Source organism: Liolophura sinensis, chromosome 8, assembly GCF_032854445.1.
Source record: "Liolophura sinensis isolate JHLJ2023 chromosome 8, CUHK_Ljap_v2, whole genome shotgun sequence".
NCBI classification, from domain to species: Eukaryota; Metazoa; Mollusca; class Polyplacophora; order Chitonida; family Chitonidae; genus Liolophura; species Liolophura sinensis.
In genome coordinates this window covers 3,206,772-3,224,471 of record NC_088302.1, presented here as the reverse complement: position 1 = coordinate 3,224,471, position 17,700 = coordinate 3,206,772, and the positions used below count along the sequence as shown (strand labels likewise).

Genomic DNA, 17,700 nt, shown 5'->3' with positions numbered 1-17,700 from the left:
GAGGACATTTGACAACTTACTGGCAAACTTTTCTACAGAAAAGCACAACATAGTGGGGGAAGACAAGTGGTCTTCAATGACCATTAGACTATAAGCATGGCCACACCAGCTTTGGTGACCAGTCCCACACATGGCCACACCAGCTTTGGTGACCAGTCCCACACATGGCCGCACCAGCTTTGGTGACCAGTCCCATGCATGGCCGCACCAGCTTTGGTGACCAGTCCCACACGTGGCCACACCAGCTTTGGTGACCAGTCCCACACATGGCCACACCAGCTTTGGTGACCAGTCCCACACATGGCCGCACCAGCTTTGGTGACCAGTCCCATGCATGGCCGCACCAGCTTTGGTGACCAGTCCCACACATGGCCACACCAGCTTTGGTGACCAGTCCCACGTGTGGCCACATCAGCTTTGGTGACTAGTACCACACATGGCCACACCAGCTTTGGTGACCAGTCCCACACATGGCCGCACCAGCTTTGGTGACCAGTTCCACGCGTGGCCACACCAGCTTTGATGACCAGTCCCATGCATGGTCGCACCAGCTTTGGTGACCAGTCCCACACGTGGCCACACCAGCTTTGGTGACTAGTACCACGCAAGGCCACACCAGCTTTGGTGACCAGTCCAACACATGGCCGCACCAGCTTTGGTGACCAGTCCCACGCATGGCCACACCAGCTTTGGTGACCAGTCCCACGCATGGCCACACCAGCTTTGGTGACCAGTCCCATGCATGGCCGCACCAGTGACCAGTCCCACGATGAAGGAAAGTTCAGTCCCTAAGGAAGCTACTGCAAACTTTGGGTACCAGAGAAACTTTCCTAACTTGAATCTGCAGTCAAACCAGAAGAAATCACAGAGCACTGTAAATAAATGTAAGTACATGTATGCCAAAAGCAACATCTAAGTCTGCCAATAAGTAGACTGACTGTACAAATGCGTCCTCTTATCAATTTTTCCTCTCCAGTCGAACATAGGAGGGTCTACCAGCAACATGGGGATGGTCATGGGTTTTCCAAGGCCCTGCTTGGTTTCCTCCCACCATAATGCTGGTAACCGCTGTACGAGTCAAATATTCTTTAGTACGACGTAAAACATCAATCATAGAAATAAATAAATCTTATCAATTTACTTGAGATTAGGGTTTTATTCTACTGACAAGGACATTGTCAGAAATCAAACCGTATCCTGTCAGGCACAAACTACATGTAAGTGGTACCTGGCACACTTCATATATAAATTATTAAGGAATCTTTAAAACCTTAGACGGATTGAATGTGTTTTGAAATTTATCTGCCACGCCTTAAAAATTTACTGGTGGGTATGCTAGGATAAACTTTAAGGAATCTCACTATAAGCCATTATTGTGTTTGTGCTGAAGCACACATTACATACTGTCACTCTCTCTCTACCTTCCCGTGTCTCTCACTTAAGTTTCTGGTTGTCATTATGTCAGAAGAATTTTAAAAACAAACAAATTTTTTTTGTAGTAGGTCTTAATTTCTAATCTTTTCAACTCTGATTTCAACAAAAAAAGAGAAGAATTCCTGACAAATGAATCATATTCCCTCCACAAACAAACAAGGCTGGTTCAGTAAACTCTCATCACATAACACACAAAATTTGGAAGCGTGGCTCGACACATGAATGCAAAATTTCAGCTCAATTAACACATAAAATACTAAAATCGTAAACTTGATAATTTATGGTAATTAACATGTTTCAGACGGATTGTAACATACATAAATGCTAGCTGCGAGCATACAACTGAAATATTCTTGAGTATGGCGTAAAACACCAATCAAATAAATAAATAAATAATCAATACATGCAGTACTTTTTCTGAGAGTACAGTCTCTAAATGATTATATTCAAGAAAAGTTCTTAATGAGTGGTAGTTTCTTGTTAATCATCAAGTAATACATCCTAGGGATGAGTCTCCAAACAGCATACAAGGGGAACAAACTCTTGCCCATAAATGAAAACCCAGAATGAATCAAGTGATCTCCCTTACGCACTTTGTGGCAATACAAAGAAACCTCCACATACATTAAAAGAAAAAACAGGACACCAAATGTACATAAGTATCGATAAAGTATCCAAGCCAACACAAGTGTACTCTTTTATTTTGTGATGAAAGATACGGTATAACCATAATATTAAAGTTTTAAAAAAAAGGTAAAAATGCCAACATCAAGAAAATTGTCAGCACTGCCATGTTATAAAATCAGCTTTCCAATTTCTCAATTTTAACCAATCAAGTTATTTCTACAAGATGAGAATCCACCTGATCCTGATGCAAAGTCCTCCATTACCTTTTTTGCCCGAAAGGTCATAGGATGTGAATGACGCTGAACTTACCTTAACAGCATTCACCTTGCTGTTGAATCAACAAAAGATGAGCGATGTTGGATAGTCTCGATGGGGCTTAATAGAGGCCTATCAAGCATCCCAATACCTTGTACAGATTTCTGATTAAAAGATTAGCTACAAAACACATCAGAAAAAGAAAAAATGTGGTCATTTATCATTCCTTTTGTTACCAAGGTCAAACAAATTCTGCTGATAAAAATAGCAGCGAGACCGCAGTTTGCAACAGCAGTTATGTGCAGCAGATAGAAAATACTCAGTCTCCTCAGAAAACAAGGAAATCTGCTTCCCTTGACATCTCCATGTCACCATTAGATACTCTCAGAACGGTTACATTTTACATGAACACATCATATGTTGGAGATAACATAATGGTGTTAGAATTAGCTCAATCTGTGAGCAGAAATGTGTTGTACATGCATTTAAAGGAGACATGAAAAGCTTCGTTTATATTTCTTCATATGGAGTACTTATAACAGTACAAAACATTTTCTCAGTTTTCTCCTTGGGGGCTAAGGCCAAACCAGTCAGTGCAGAAATTAAGTAGCCTGCTGTAGTAACAACACCTGTGGATCATGTACATCATGTAGCTATCAATTGTGGAGAGAGCCTGAACTGGAGGCAGTCAGCTGGTCATCATACTGACGATCATCATACTGTCACATTGATGACATCGTTTCCCAAATATTTCCAACCGCTGACGGAAAATATAACTATAAAAAATAACTAGCACATATAGTTGTAATTCATCTGGCTTTCATGAACAACTATTTAACAATAATCCTTACAGCACCCATGAATGCATAGTACACTTATGCCTAAACAAGGGAAGATAACTCTAATGGGCCTGCACCAGTTGATACTTGATCTTTGCAAATTAAATATCAGAAAATACATATATATCAGTGAGCACAAGAGAAAAAGGCAAATATGACAAACATCACACAAGCCTCCACGCTGGGAACATGATGAGTGATAGAAATTCTGTGTGTGTTAAAAATTCTTAAAAATAAAATACCTTTTTTTTCATGTTCAAACTGGAGTTTATGCGTAACATTTTGTCTGCGCAGGAAACAACAAGAATCAGCATAGTGACAAGGTTACCATAGGTCAGTGACAATGCTAGAGCTTGTAAAGAAAGGCTCGACCAGCTCCAGGGAACAGCATGAAGTTTGTCTGTAAGAGTGGGTGTACAAGTCTAAGCCTTCACAACAGAGGTCAGCACATTCACTGCAATGTTCTATCTGGCTGATCACAATGGTGAGCAAACACCGCCAAACACTGTCAACTCACAAACATTCATGTACGCACTTATCTAATTCCACACCATTTTTGCCTACAAGTTTGGTGAGATACGGAACATGGCTTTATTTAGTGTCCTGCTCAATAAACATTTCCATTTTTTTTAATGAAAACATTATCCACATAGATGACAAATTTATGACTATACTAAATATGTTAACTATTTATTTAGAACATATGTTTAGTCTAGTGTCTTTTTAATATTTAAATATTTTTAATTTCAAAACAAATGATTGCTAATATTGAGAGATAAATGGCTCAATACTGAAAAATGATTCACAGGGGAGATAACTCACTCCAGTAAATGGCCAATACATGTTTGTACATGTAAAGTTACAGCATTCTTGTGCCAGCTGTTGCCTACCACTGACCTGGGGTCAAGCTGCCCTCAGTTCACTCACTCAGAAAGCCCACATGTGGTCTGAGAACAACATGATTGTGTTCACTTCATGTGAATAAAGAGGGTGGTCAGGCGATACAATGGGCAGGACAGCTTAGGAAAATTGAAATGCGGTGGGCGAGTCAGAGGGGGAGGGGATTACTTCACATTTACGGACAGCCTGGTCAGAGAGGCTGACCAGTCCTAACCTTGACCATTCCCAACACGATCTGTCCTGACAAGTACCTGAACTGACTTTAATTATTTATTCTGAATGAAAACTACTGACAGTTTACCAACTGCCAGCTAACCTATCAGTTTTCAACCTGTCTAAATGCAACACTGTCAAAATTGTCATGACATTGTAAAATATAAATAACAGTTTCAATGCCTGTAGCAATGTTGATATCATTTTACACAGGAAACCATTCAAAAACAAACTAGGAAATTTCTCTGGTGTGACATCAGAAGGTTTAGGTCCTGTGCTAATTTATAAACTTGTCCTACATCATAAATCCTTACAAAACACCCAAAATCAAATATCAAAATAAATTAAAAACAGAGGAATATGTTCCATGTGGATGATACTGTTCAAACACATGTATACAAAACATTTCTGAGCAGCTTTAAAAAAAATCAGATTTCATGTACTATCAATGACAGAATCATTTATACATGACCAAATTCTGAACAAGATTGGGTGATTAATTGTTCAACCAATCAACAGGCTAGGTATTCCCCCTTATGCCAGGTTAATATAAAGAGAGCCCTACCTGTATCTGTACTGACGGATTTTCCAGCTCCAGTCGTTTTCTTATGTCCTCCATTTTACTTGTATGTGCCAGTGGTCACGTCAACATTTGTGCATCTTCTACTGTCTGCCCTAAATCAAAGACAAGAGCAAATGCTTACAAAGTACAAATCAGTGACAAAACACTGTACCTTTGTAAATGTAAAAGAAGCTGCATTCATTAGAAGAAAAATTACTACGAACACGAAACGGTTTATCAGATGAAAGGACCCCCAAATATTATTGGGAGAGGCAGAAAGAATAATTCTGATCATATTAAACAGTGTTCGGTTTAGGTTTGTAGTTGAATAAATAATAGCTAAATGCAACAAAAATTTTTTTAAACTTTTCATATTATATATTCAGAATAAGTGAGAGCTGCCCAGTAAAACATCTCTGATCAAGGCCAGGATTGAACCGGTGCCTTATGGGTCTCATGGTCGGAATCTTCCATTAGGCAAATGAACTTTAAATTGTTCAGAACTGTCCTACATATTCCACACCTCTGCACTTGGTATTAAAACATACAGCAACAGTTTTTGTTCTTTCCATACTATCAGTGCACATTCTATAAAATTCTAGATCATTCTAGTCCAAGGCTAAGCGTGCACATCTTTATTCCTCAACCATTTCACATGTAAGAGCGCACATTTTAGCGGATTTTAGGGATTCTAATGAATACACTGTTGTGACATAACTACATAGGCTATGTTGACTTGGATATAAACAAATAAAATGCACAAGAAATTTATGATGTCTTTGCTAGCAATGAAAGGGAACATTATGCTTATGTTAGCCAGGTGTATGGAGCAAATATACACTACTTGTGCAAACTGGCCAGAAATAGACCTGTTACATAACTAATCAGGGATCCCAGGGGCACTTAGTGTTGTCAGTGTGTAAGGACTAGAATTAACAGAGATACTCAAGCCGTCTTAACAGACACAGAGTCTGGTCCCCTGTCATCACGATGGCTTCAAGCAACTAGCACTGCTATTAACACCAGAGCTAATCCACTCAGCTTATCCCACCAGGATATAACTGTCCCTTTCATCAACCAATCTTCAACACTAACTTCTACTCAGTATCCTGTGGGTTTCTTTTCACAGCTTCCAGAGGCATCAAAAGTGGGTGGGGCCTTATGTGGGTATGTCCCTAGTAGTGTTACAGAGGTGCTCTGTACCTTAGCTAGATCAGAAAACTCTCCATTAGCCTTAGCACCTGTATGCCGTGGCACTACTATACACTCTCAATGTTGACCATCTTAGCAAAAGTCCTCAAGAAAACACCTGTTAAGGAGAATTATGAGGACAAAATGCTACAAAAATGTAATAATCATCATTTCGGCCCAAAATCACATGTACCATCACTACACTCTCCGACATCCTGAAGAAAATTTCATGTTTGAGATTTAGCTTCTTTTTCATATATTGTATTTTGAATAACATTTTTTCATTTAATATTTTAATGTGACTAGCGTGAAAGCAAACCTTTTAGCCCATCAAATGCAATATTTCATAATCTCATCCATCTAAATAAATCCCACCAGAGAAAAAGAAATACATGTATCATTACAGGGCATGCTGACATTCAGTTTGTCTGATTATGGGTAACATATGAAGGCTGCTAAAAGCCATTGGTAGACACCTGAGATTACAAAGTTTTTCAGGCCATTGACTACAAAACAACAGCAGAATACATGAGTCAACTCCACACTATTAATCGGCAGAGCATATCTCGGAGTAGAATAACCAAAAAGTTCACACTATGTTCTCAGGCTTTTCAGTCAACAGTTATTTTTATACTGGCAAGAGAGTCTGTGAATACAAGTTTACTTTGGAAGATAAGCACTTAGTTTCAAGGTTATTTATTCTGGAGATATAGTTTGAAATTGACGTCTGTCCAGTTCAAACTTCTTACAGCGCATATCACTGCCACCACTAGACAAGCTTGACCTTTGGAGCCAGAGCAACACATGCACACTTCGGTAGCATGTGTTGCACATGTTTTTGCACGGAATTATTCATTCAGCTTTCAGAAATAGAATTGTTTCAGGTGTTGCTTGGAACCAAGTTGTGCAGATTTTAGACAACGTGAATGAATGTTTATGAAGTATTATTAGAAACAAAGGTTAAGACACAGGTTTTGTGTTTTCTGACATCACTTCCTGCCTCATCACCATGGCTCCAGACACCTTGGCATTTGTTTAAGATTTCTGTACAAATTTTCCTTGTGGCAGTGAGGTAAAGCTAACTTAAGAGCAGCATATGCGCTGTAAAGTGTATGTGTGCAGTGGTATATAACACTCACGTTGTCATGCTAGCTAAAGCAACCAGACTTTTTCATGAATCAATTAAACATTATATCTATTAGACAGATATTCAGTGTTAATTTTTAAGGCAAAACCAAGTGTTAATCAGGAAGATGTACATTCTAGTTAGCCACAGTTTCACAATTAGGAAACTCTTTAACCAGAGTTACCACCGCTTTAAAATCCGTCACCCAAGAACATGTGCATTACATCAATGTTGTTGCACATAGGCAACCAGATAACACACACATTGGTTACTTATGTTCAATCTTTCTTTGACATCCTAACATCACAACTTCCTAACAAGTGACAGGCCTCGAAAATGTTGTCCCACCCAACATTCTGTTTACATAAACTTCTGTCATTCATTTCAGAATGAAACTAGTAAGGAAATTAATTATTGCATAAGAATGGAAAATCGAAAGATACTGCAAAGTGGCATTTTTTGGAAAGCACAAAAGTCAATTGGCTTTAATAAGAAAAATACAGAAAGGTCAGTTCAAAATGCTGCAGCTGCGATTTGGGATCATTTATTCCTTGGTACAGTCTCTTTAACATCATGATGTTTGAGCATGGGGTTGAGCATTGTTTCTTATCAATTCAGTACAAGATCGAATAATTTATTTATTTGATTGACGTTTTACGTCGTACTATATTTCACTTTTATATCAGTGGCCAGCATTATGGTTGATGGAAGCCGGTCGGAGACCGAGGTGAAATCCACGAATATCATTTGGTTAAGATAGAATATTCTATAAGACGGATAGCAAGCAAGAGACCACAAAATCTCCTCAGTAACGAACGGCGTGGGTGAAGAAAACGGTCCTCCCAACGTTAATGCAGAGGAAAATGCCTATTTTTAACGTTAAATCGCTGTCAACGATCTTGTATCTGTTGGATTTGTATAATTGTCAGCTTTCCAGATAGTCTGAGTATTTCTGCAAAGCTTTCGTGACATTATTTTGTACAGCCAGGCCTTAATGGTCGCTAGCGAAGTGGCAAGTGACCTTTTCCTCAATTCTTTAACACTGGGCGGCCATTTTGTTTTAGACACGAAATGCTGGTCACATGACCTCCAATTTCCCACCTGTCTCACAGAATAACACGTATTGTATAAATACTGATAATGCAAAGAGGCATTGGGTGTAAATTGTGCTCATTTAAGCTGTTTCTATCTCAGACATATTTTCCGAACATCAGTATTTTGTTGCCGTTACCATTCCTGCTTATGGAACTTAATAATGTCCTTTGCATCCAAACGTGTAGTGTTGTTGTTGTAAACCGAGTTTATTTTCGGTTTGACAATGTTTCTGTTAGGTTTTTGAAACGTCCACGTATACGCATGTTCAATGTAAATGGTTAGAACTATGCAATGCGCTTCTACAAAGATGATACGAACACTGGCATGGCCTATTTTCCCGCTAAAAACGGGAGTTAATATAGTCACTATCCTGCCGTACCATTACCACGATTCACGCGGAGGACGCCATCATCCAGCAATGGCGGAGCCCGTTCAGCGTCTGGAGGCTGCCATGACACCGGATGCAGTTGTGAAAGACATACTTATCGTTTCTTTTTTGGTGATTATCCCTGCCAATAGACACATATTAAAAACTTTTTATCACGATATTATTTTACAATAATAAAGTTGTAAATAGCGTATTTAGCCTTCAGCTTGTTATGACAACTCTGATCCAATCACCCAATCAGTGAGTTGTTTATCTCACCGTTTGGCCAATCAGACAATAGCGGCAATATTCGAAGGCAAATCGAAAACGAGGACGAGGGCCTGTGAAAAGCAAAGCGAGGTGAGCGTGTTGTAGCATATCATATACGAACAACAGTACCAGCGTAACCACTGACACATGAGAAAAACTGTCGTGAATTCCAGTGAATTTGAATTGAATGCACCACAAATATGGCACTTGCAACCAGATCCAATTCGGTAAGTGTGGATTCTTTGCATTATTCGGCTTGTGCAGTGTTTTACTCTTTTTTTATTTGTCTTACCTCCCATTGCAGTTATGCATTGGCGATCACGAACGAGGAAATGATTTCGCTTTTGACCTTTTGCCGGTATCGGTCTAATTTTCATTGAAAGTCCTAAACAGAAATATAATTCATGTCCTACTATTGAAGTTATCTGTATGGTTTATTGCGGCTAAACACATCGTTATCGATCGTGTGTACGAGGTGGTCAAATGAGCGGCTGTAAAGATGCCGGTGTAGGTTAACAATGAATGAAGTACATGCATGCCGGGCATGTGAAGCAGGTATGGGCATGTAGGGCTATAGGCGCTAGATATATACCAGTTGACAACAACCCAGTCCACGGCTATTTATAGTACATTTTAACTGGAGACCTGCAAGTACCAAATATGAGACTTGGAATATAAGTGAGAATGTAGAGGTTTGAGCGTGCATTGAAGGTTTTCTATGCGTAGTTGAGGATCTTGTAATGAGCAAAATTTTTCAAAACTTTAATATCTGAATGAGATGTAGGCAAATTAAACTATACATTGGTTTGGGTTTGTGTATTTTTGATACCTTTTGGGAATTTAAAACTTTCAGTTGCTGTCCAATTCAGTGAGAAACCAGATTTTCACAATGAGCATCTGAGAAGGGGCTCATTGTCTAGCTAAAGGGCAAGCCTAGTCTAACTGCCTCTTCACATTTCCAATAAAAAAAATTTAGAGAGGCAATTTCAAAATGTGGCAGATGTGACTCCCATACATTGGTTATTCATTATTGTACAGTACATGTAATTCCTTTGTCAATACATGTCCCTTAATTAAAAATTAAAGACTTAAGACTCAGCAGATGCTGTGCTTTGCAAATAATACATATTTAAAAGCAGTCTTCAATAACTTTTACATAATTGATTTGGCACAGATATATCAAGTGAGTAGTTTATTATTTCGAGTCTGACAATTTAACTTTTTTCACCCTAGGCTGCTCTTCACACAAGCAATAACCAGAAAACAGTCCTCAGTGAAAACCCAGAAGCAGTTGGTAAGGGTATGGTGACTAAGGCAGCTTTCACCAGGTCTGCCCTGGGAGACATTGCCAACAAAGTCAACAACCAGACCACTGAACAGGGGAAGAGGACTATCCTGAAGAAAGATGGAACCATTGTCACAAAACATCGGCCTATTGGGAAGTCCAAAGCCACAACATCTCTGCTAAAGGCAGCTGACCAGGACATAAAAAGCTTACCAGTACAGGCAAGTTCCTCAGTTTCAGTATTTGTAAACCAAACATTATTTGGTTAAAGTTTCTGAATGAGGGGCAATATTTTTGGGGTTTGAACAAATGAACTTAAAAACTGCTTTCTCTGCATCGAAGGGTAATTCTGACTGGTGCCTGGAAGGTTGTAGAAATTCAGTAGACCTACATTCTACCCAATTTACAGTGTATTTAGTACCGGTACATTTTGTACTGCTACCTGTAAACCCAAATAATTTAACTAGTGTTCAGATTTGTGTATGAATTGAGAAAGTGGAACCGTTGGAAATTGAGCAAATACTGAGTTCTGGTATTGTAACAGGATGCACAGGAACTTCCCGACCAGATTGCCGCCTTCTCCAGAACGATGGGTGCCATCACAGTGGAGGATGTGGAGCCAGAACCTGTCATCCCAGCACCTATGGATATAAGCGAAGACAAAGCGGAAGCCTTCTCCAGAAATCTGCGCAATGTAGAAGATATAGATGCCAATGACAGAGATAACCCCCAGCTTGTTAGTGAATACGTGAATGAGATTTACGATTACATGAGATCTTTAGAGGTATGTAGCTGGAAGGATTAATGGAGACTGATTATTGTTAATCATTACTTCATTGTTTCTGGTCAGGAGGTATTTAATCTAGTCCCATGGGATCACGAAGCAATCCCTGACTTAAGTCAAAATTTCAAAACACATTAAAAATTTAAACTGTTACCTATTCTAAATTTTGGGACACCTACCCTGCTTATTTTAGCCAGTATATATAATTTCAGCATTAATATTGGATTTCTTTTCCCCCACATGGTTAGACCATCGTATGAACACCATATCATAAATTCACTTTTCCAAAAGGCTGTAATATTTTACTTTCAGCTGTACTATCTGTCTCAAATTTTAGAAGAATTAAGGTCTTTCCATGGCAAGGTCAATATATTGCTTCACAATGTAAATTCTGGGTCAGCTAAAGCAAGAGAAAGGAACATACCAAATTTAATGATTGAAATTTTAACAAATCCTAGGGCTAGGCACAGTTTTCTAACCTAAAGGTGTAAGCAATGTTCTTAGTGTCTCCTGCCCTCAAGGATTAGTATCTGACGAGGCAAAAAAAAAAACTTCTGGTATTTCGCCCAATACAAACACAGCTGCTGCATCACTTTATTCTAATGTTAGTACGCTATACTATGAAAGGCACCAACTGTGTACAGTAGGTACATGGTAATGGGTCCTATGCATGAAGTGACTTGTAACAATTTGGGTTTTGTCAAATCTTTTATGCCAAAGTAGAAAATGTGACAAAATTTGACAAGACATGTGTACTGTGATTCCTGTAGTGTTGTCCAAATCTGGGCTGCATTCTAATTACAACTTATTCCTTTTTTTTTTTTTTTTTGTTCTAGCGGAGATTCAGCGTAAAAGAGGACTACTTGAACGGGCGTGAAATTTCTGGTAAAATGCGGGCTATTTTAATAGACTGGCTGTGTCAGGTGCACCACAGATTTCATCTGCTCCAGGAGACCTTGTATCTAACAGTATCAATCATAGACCGTTTTTTACAGGTGAGAACTAAAATGTTTTCAGGAGTTAGCCTGGTAAATAACTGTCGGTATGTACTGAAGAAAACCGCTGACTGTGAGAAACAAATTTTTATTTCAACTGTTTTGGTAAGTTTTCCTTGGGTAATACTCTTATTATGGTAATTGTTTTATAAATCCTGTGATTGGGAATATGGGCATTCATCTGAATGTATTGGCAACATCTCTGTTACAGGCTATTCCCTTACACTGATTTCAGCAGGCAACTTTGTACCTTATTTCAGGTGTATACAGTAAACCGCCGGAGATTGCAATTAGTTGGTGTGACTGCCATGTTGATAGCTTCCAAATACGAGGAAATGTTCGCCCCACAAGTAGCAGACTTTGTGTACATAACAGACAATGCCTACAGGGAAGCTGAAATCCGTTCTATGGAAGCACTTATCCTGAAAACATTAGACTTTTCTTTTGGCAAACCTTTGTGTCTGCATTTTCTCAGAAGGAACTCCAAAGCAGGACAGGTAAATTGGCTTTTTATTGAACATTATAAACACTCTAAAATTAGATGGTTTTTATCTTGAAATTTAAGTTTTCAAACTCTATTCCAGATAAGTTAAACTGGTTGATATGTGCTATTTGATGTCTAAGGTTTAAAAGCTTAACCAGTAAAAAATTAAAAAATAAATGCTTATTAACATTTGAAATGGTTAAGTACAGAAGCGTGTTGAAATGTCTGATATTACATCCTCTAGGTGGATGCTATGAAGCACACATTAGCCAAGTACCTGATGGAGCTGACCATTATAGACTATGACATGGTCTCTAACCACCCCTCCGAAATTGCTGCCGCCGCCCTCTGTATGTCCATACGCCTCATCGACGGATCAGAATGGGTAGGAGAATACTGCTACTTCATTGTAAAACACTGCATAGATTTTTAATCTGCATTGTTGTACTGAACCTGCACAGCAGTCATTATTTGCAAACTAAGAATCTAGAGAAGTACAGTTTTACATCTGAGGATAGTAAGTTTATACCAGCTTAAGTCCATGAACTTTTCCCTTTTAAGATGAGAATGGAAGGTTTATTTAAGGTATGGGGGTTTTAGGGTATAGAGTAACTGTCGATAGGTGAATGTAGTTAACAGGTCACTTAAAAAAAAAAAAAATGTAAGAAGCAAGAGTGCTGAGAGTTAAGATATCCCTATTGTTTCCACGTCGGCCCACCCTAACCCTACAGTATTCCATCCATCCTATTTATCTGGTCCAATTTCTTTCTTAGACGGACACCCTGGTACACTACAGTGGTTACACGGAGGATGAAGTGCTGCCAGTCATGAAGAAAATAGCCGGTTTAGTGGTCAAATCCGAAAGCAGTAGATTGTCGGTAAGTGGATCTGAGATTTTCTGAATGAGCCACACCCGTGTTAACTACTTTGTGCTTCATTTTATTTGTCCTTACATTTTGCGGTGATTTGGGATTTTTTCTCTTCATAATTAACCCTTTCAGAATGATCGTCAAAGTGCACATACTAAAAGCGTGTGGTTATGCAAAGCAAGATCAGTCCAGAAATACAAAAAACTTTAACCAAGCCAATCTATTTGTCAATTTTCAGACTTTTCAGAATCATTCTGAGGCTAAAATCCGTTTATACCTACTAGAATAGTCCTAACATGTGTCACGGATTGTCCTACTTCAAGTGCTGCAAAAGTTCTGAATTGCCCAGACTTCGTCTCGTTGTTAAATACTTTGAATTTTCCATTAAACACTGTTGGGTTCTGTGGCGTTTCTTTCAAACTTGACCTTTTGTAGTGGCCTTGTAGTCCTTGCTTCAAACATTTTTGTGAATTCGTGCTCTATATTACAGGCGGTCAAGACAAAATACCAAAGTTCCAAATTCATGAAGATCAGCACAATCGCAGAATTGCAGTCTAACTGGTTGAAGGAATTGGCGGCAGAGGAATAATCCTAGGGACCTCAACCACTAGGTCAATTACTTACTGTGATTTGTCGCGTGTGCAAGAGGATCAAATTGTGTGGATGTGAAATCTATGTGTGCAAGACAGACCCCAAACTATAGGATGATTGTGAAGGTACAAGAAATGTGTGAATCGGATGTTCTCATTGATATATTACTGGACCAGTTCTTCTCCACGGCAGCCAATAGGGTCACTGGGCTGGCTGATTGGCAGGTCTTCCAGAGTAAGGGGCAGTGGACGTTGCCTTGTTTTTAATAGTGATCAGATCATGTGATTCGTCGGAACTCCATTAAGGGGGGCAAAATCATGGTGTCCGATTTTGGTTACGTTTCAGTTTTGAGTTTTTGGCTTAAAAACCCTTTTTAATTTATTCCAAATGTGAATCAGGAAGTGAATTTTCAAAAGCAACCGAGTTTGATTTTAATGCGAAGTTTCACGTGAATTTGTCAGATTCATCGAAACCCATCGGATCATGTTCCAGCTTTACATTAAGGCAAGCATGTACATAAGTTTTTTTAGAATTTTATGTATCTAGTTTACTGGATATTTAAATATTGTAATAAGAATAAATAAATAAAAAAAATCCGTGTTTTGTTTAATCATTTACGCAATGCAAAAATGGCATTTCCGTAAAGGATATTGTAAGGAATTTTTGGATGAAGCCTGGTAAGATTCTATTGATGCTCGGACAACTTCTTCCGCCTTCTGGAAAACTTAATGGCTGTAAATAAGGCAGTCAGATTTTGCAAAATCCACATTCGGCACCGAATTGTTTACTTGTAATACTAACAAAGTAAATATCAGATTCGTACCTGTGCAGTATAGTGTTATAAAGCGGCCTACCTTATAAATTTTGCGCACTTAATCACTGAATTTGAACGTTAGCGGTTGTACATACGATGCAGATATTTTGAATTGTAAAATACTACAAAAAATCGACATTTGTGCATGAAAGATTGTCACCCATCCATCCGCTTTACCATATCTTCCAAAGTTTGCAGATGGTACCTTGGTGACGAGCTGTCGACGGTCCTTACGCGCTCATTTTACACGTTTCCTTATCACTGGTCTTTCAATATGGTATGCATATCTCGCAAGTGGGGGAGTTTGTATCCGTGTGTTCTTTTGTGTGTAGAGAACCAATCGAAGTTTGGCAAAAATCTTTTGTAATATATTAAAAAAAAAAAAAAAAGCCAAAATATTTTATATTTATTTATTTTAAATATATGTCCACACTTGTACGGAGCCAGAAAGCGAACTTCAAAAAACATTGGGCCGCAGCAAGTAACCCACTTTGTGATAGCAAATACGCTGTCCGACTGAGCCTTTACGTCTCCAAATTTGTGATGGTAAATGCGTTGTCCAACTGAGCCATCCCACGGTCGGACTTGGCGTACCCAAATTCAGATGAATTCATTGCAAGTAGGTACTACCAATGGCGAGCTCGTGTGTTGTCGGCATACGGATTGGAATCGATCCCCGTTGTCCACGACTTCTTCGCATTATAAGGTGCGGGATAAATCTTTATTGGAATGCGGATCATACAGATGTGTTGGCACAAGTTTGTAATATTTTGTAATAACTGAGTGTACAATGGTAATTGGTACGGATCAGGGTTACGCATGACGAAATGCCACGATTATTTCCCTTTAACACAAATGTCGGGTACTGGAAAAATTCGTTGTAGCACCTGGAAACCACAAACTGACTACTGCCAACTGACTTACTGAAAAACAGACCAGGAGTTAGTACAAGTTAGCTCTGCGTGGTTTCTTCTCACCATAATGCTGACTGCCGTCGTATAAGTGAAACATTCTTAAGTACGGCGTAAAACGCCCATCGAATAAATCAAAGCCACATCGAGGGTAGCACGAAAAGCAACATTTCTATTCTCCCTTCGTTTAGGGCGGGGGGTACGGTAGTATCTTGTCCATCTGCTTGCCTGTAGACACGATTTTGTCCATGCTGCTCTCAAATTACTGCTGATTTTGATAAAACTTACCATACATTAAGATTTTGTATCTGCAACTCTTCATAAAGTATAAATCTACATGAAATTAGCCTACGTCTTCCCTATTATCTAAACTTCCGCACGCTTAACCGAGACAGCGGGTACTACCTACCGAGCGCCTGCAATGACCTAATCAGATTAGACAGTGACCGCCTTAAACCCTGAAGCTATTATCTATGTTACATTGTCGCCTGTTTTTGACACCACTCACTCTTACTGTATATATGTTGTCTTGTATCTCTGTGTGTTCATAGGGTTTGATAACGATGTAAGACCCTACATCGAAACGTCACCAACACAATAAATCCAGGAGTTGTTATCCATAAGTAATGCCTCTGTCAATCTATCCCATTCAAATAGGCCTGCTTAGTGCAATAATGGGGTTTTTATGTACGGATTTGTTTTTCTCCATGTAACTCCTGCTAAAGTATTGAAACAATTTCCCTGAAACTTCATATATTGATATATCTATAGATATCTTTAGCTACATATGTCTATCTATATATCTACTGATCTCTCTCTATATCTATATCTATATCTATATATATCTAAACATCCACATGCTTAATAATGACATTCTGATTGTTGGGGGATGGAACAATTGAACATACAGATCATTTGTTACCATGCGACTATCGTTCCCAAAGGCTTTGTGTGAGGAAAACTGTTTATGCATGGGCAAGTAACTCGATGAAAATGACCTGTATGAATACCTGCATGTTGGTCGTACAGCCCCAGCTAGCCGTTGGCAAGTGTATGATGCGAATCATCTGGCCTCTATACCACACACTCTGCTATATAACTTGCCACTGGAAGTCCCTATATAATAGGGAGACAGTTTTGTGCTCTAAATGATAGATCGGTACAAGTTTGATTTGTCATGACAACAGCAAACTTACAGCGGAAAAGTGAAGGCACGATTGATTTTGAGTTAAATTGACAAGAGGTCGGGTTTCACCAGCGGCCGAATATGTGTGATCATTTGTCAACTATCACACTCGTCGCTGCTCTGGTTTTACTCACAATCCTGAGGCCATTTGTACATGTACGTTAAAGCTATTATTCTGTAGTTACAGTGTATAGAATGCCATCCACATAGTAATGGTATAGGCAATGTGTCTTTTTGCACCAGCGAATGATAAATTTAAAAATCGGTAAATTCTTGAGGTTTTAGCCATTCCGAGAGAAATAGGAAAGGACGTCATACTCTCTTAGACACCATCACATTGGATTCTGTATACGGAAACACAGCCGTACACTGATGAGGCAGAGTGGTTGCCAAGTTGCTCTTACTAAAGCCAATACCGATACCTAAAATCCCTCATGCCATGTTTCATGGACATTCCTAGTATGGATTTAAATCGCATAAACTGTTAGGCCAAGTGTCTGTATGACTACAGCGTCATTTTTGGTGTCTTTAGACATGGCGTTCCCTGCAGTTACGCATGTACGATCGATGCTGAGAATGATTTACAGTACTCCGTATTAAATATCCCATATTAAAAGGCACACACATATGGACGTAATATTTCAATGTTCTTTGTTCTCTTGTAGTGAAGGAGTAATAAGTTTACAAGGTGGGAAAGATTCCTAACTGGTTCAACGTCTTGTGTGCCCGACGCTCAAATACACAAGCAAATCAGCCGCATTGCGCATTATAAGAACAAAAGCGTGTGTTTAATTCGAAACCTCGATACCAATGAAAATGGATTGGGTTAGTCCCGATTCTTAACTGGGCAATGGTGTTCGTCATTTGGCAGTGGAAAAAAACAGAAACGGACAGGTTAAACC

The 17,700-nt window shown here is 39.0% G+C and overlaps 2 protein-coding genes across 3 annotated transcripts in view; one reads left to right on the top strand and one right to left on the bottom strand.

The window, feature by feature from the left end:
* The window catches only part of LOC135472357 (focadhesin-like), a 164,586-nt gene extending 155,953 nt beyond the window's left edge, over positions 1–8,633 (bottom strand). Inside the window, exons 1-2 of one of the 2 annotated variants that reach the window (XM_064751828.1) lie at positions 8,622–8,633; positions 4,834–4,943 (exon numbers count right to left, since the gene is read on the bottom strand). In XM_064751828.1, coding sequence (XP_064607898.1) covers positions 4,834–4,887 — 54 coding nt within the window. In that variant the 5' untranslated portion in view covers positions 4,888–4,943; positions 8,622–8,633. Of the gene's footprint in view, positions 1–4,833; positions 4,944–8,378; positions 8,514–8,621 lie in introns of those variants that run through there. The other variant, XM_064751829.1, reaches the window with a different exon arrangement.
* Positions 8,634–8,983: 350 nt separating this feature from the next.
* LOC135473066 (G2/mitotic-specific cyclin-B-like) lies at positions 8,984–14,397 on the top strand. The gene is made up of 8 exons (XM_064752863.1): positions 8,984–9,106; positions 10,113–10,385; positions 10,709–10,948; positions 11,785–11,943; positions 12,204–12,440; positions 12,672–12,812; positions 13,201–13,305; positions 13,787–14,397. Exons 1-8 carry the CDS (start codon positions 9,080–9,082, stop codon positions 13,883–13,885), a joined length of 1,281 nt encoding a protein of 426 aa, XP_064608933.1. The 5' UTR covers positions 8,984–9,079; the 3' UTR covers positions 13,886–14,397.
* The last annotated feature ends 3,303 nt before the right edge of the window (positions 14,398–17,700 follow it).

Excerpts from the sequence above, each read along its gene's own strand:
- LOC135473066 (XM_064752863.1), top strand. The coding sequence starts at position 9,080 with ATGGCACTTGCAACCAGATCCAATTCG. Across the intron at positions 12,441-12,671 it reads GGAACTCCAAAGCAGGACAG|GTGGATGCTATGAAGCACAC; the intron begins GTAAATTGGCTT and ends TACATCCTCTAG. Across the intron at positions 12,813-13,200 it reads TCATCGACGGATCAGAATGG|ACGGACACCCTGGTACACTA; the intron begins GTAGGAGAATAC and ends TTTCTTTCTTAG.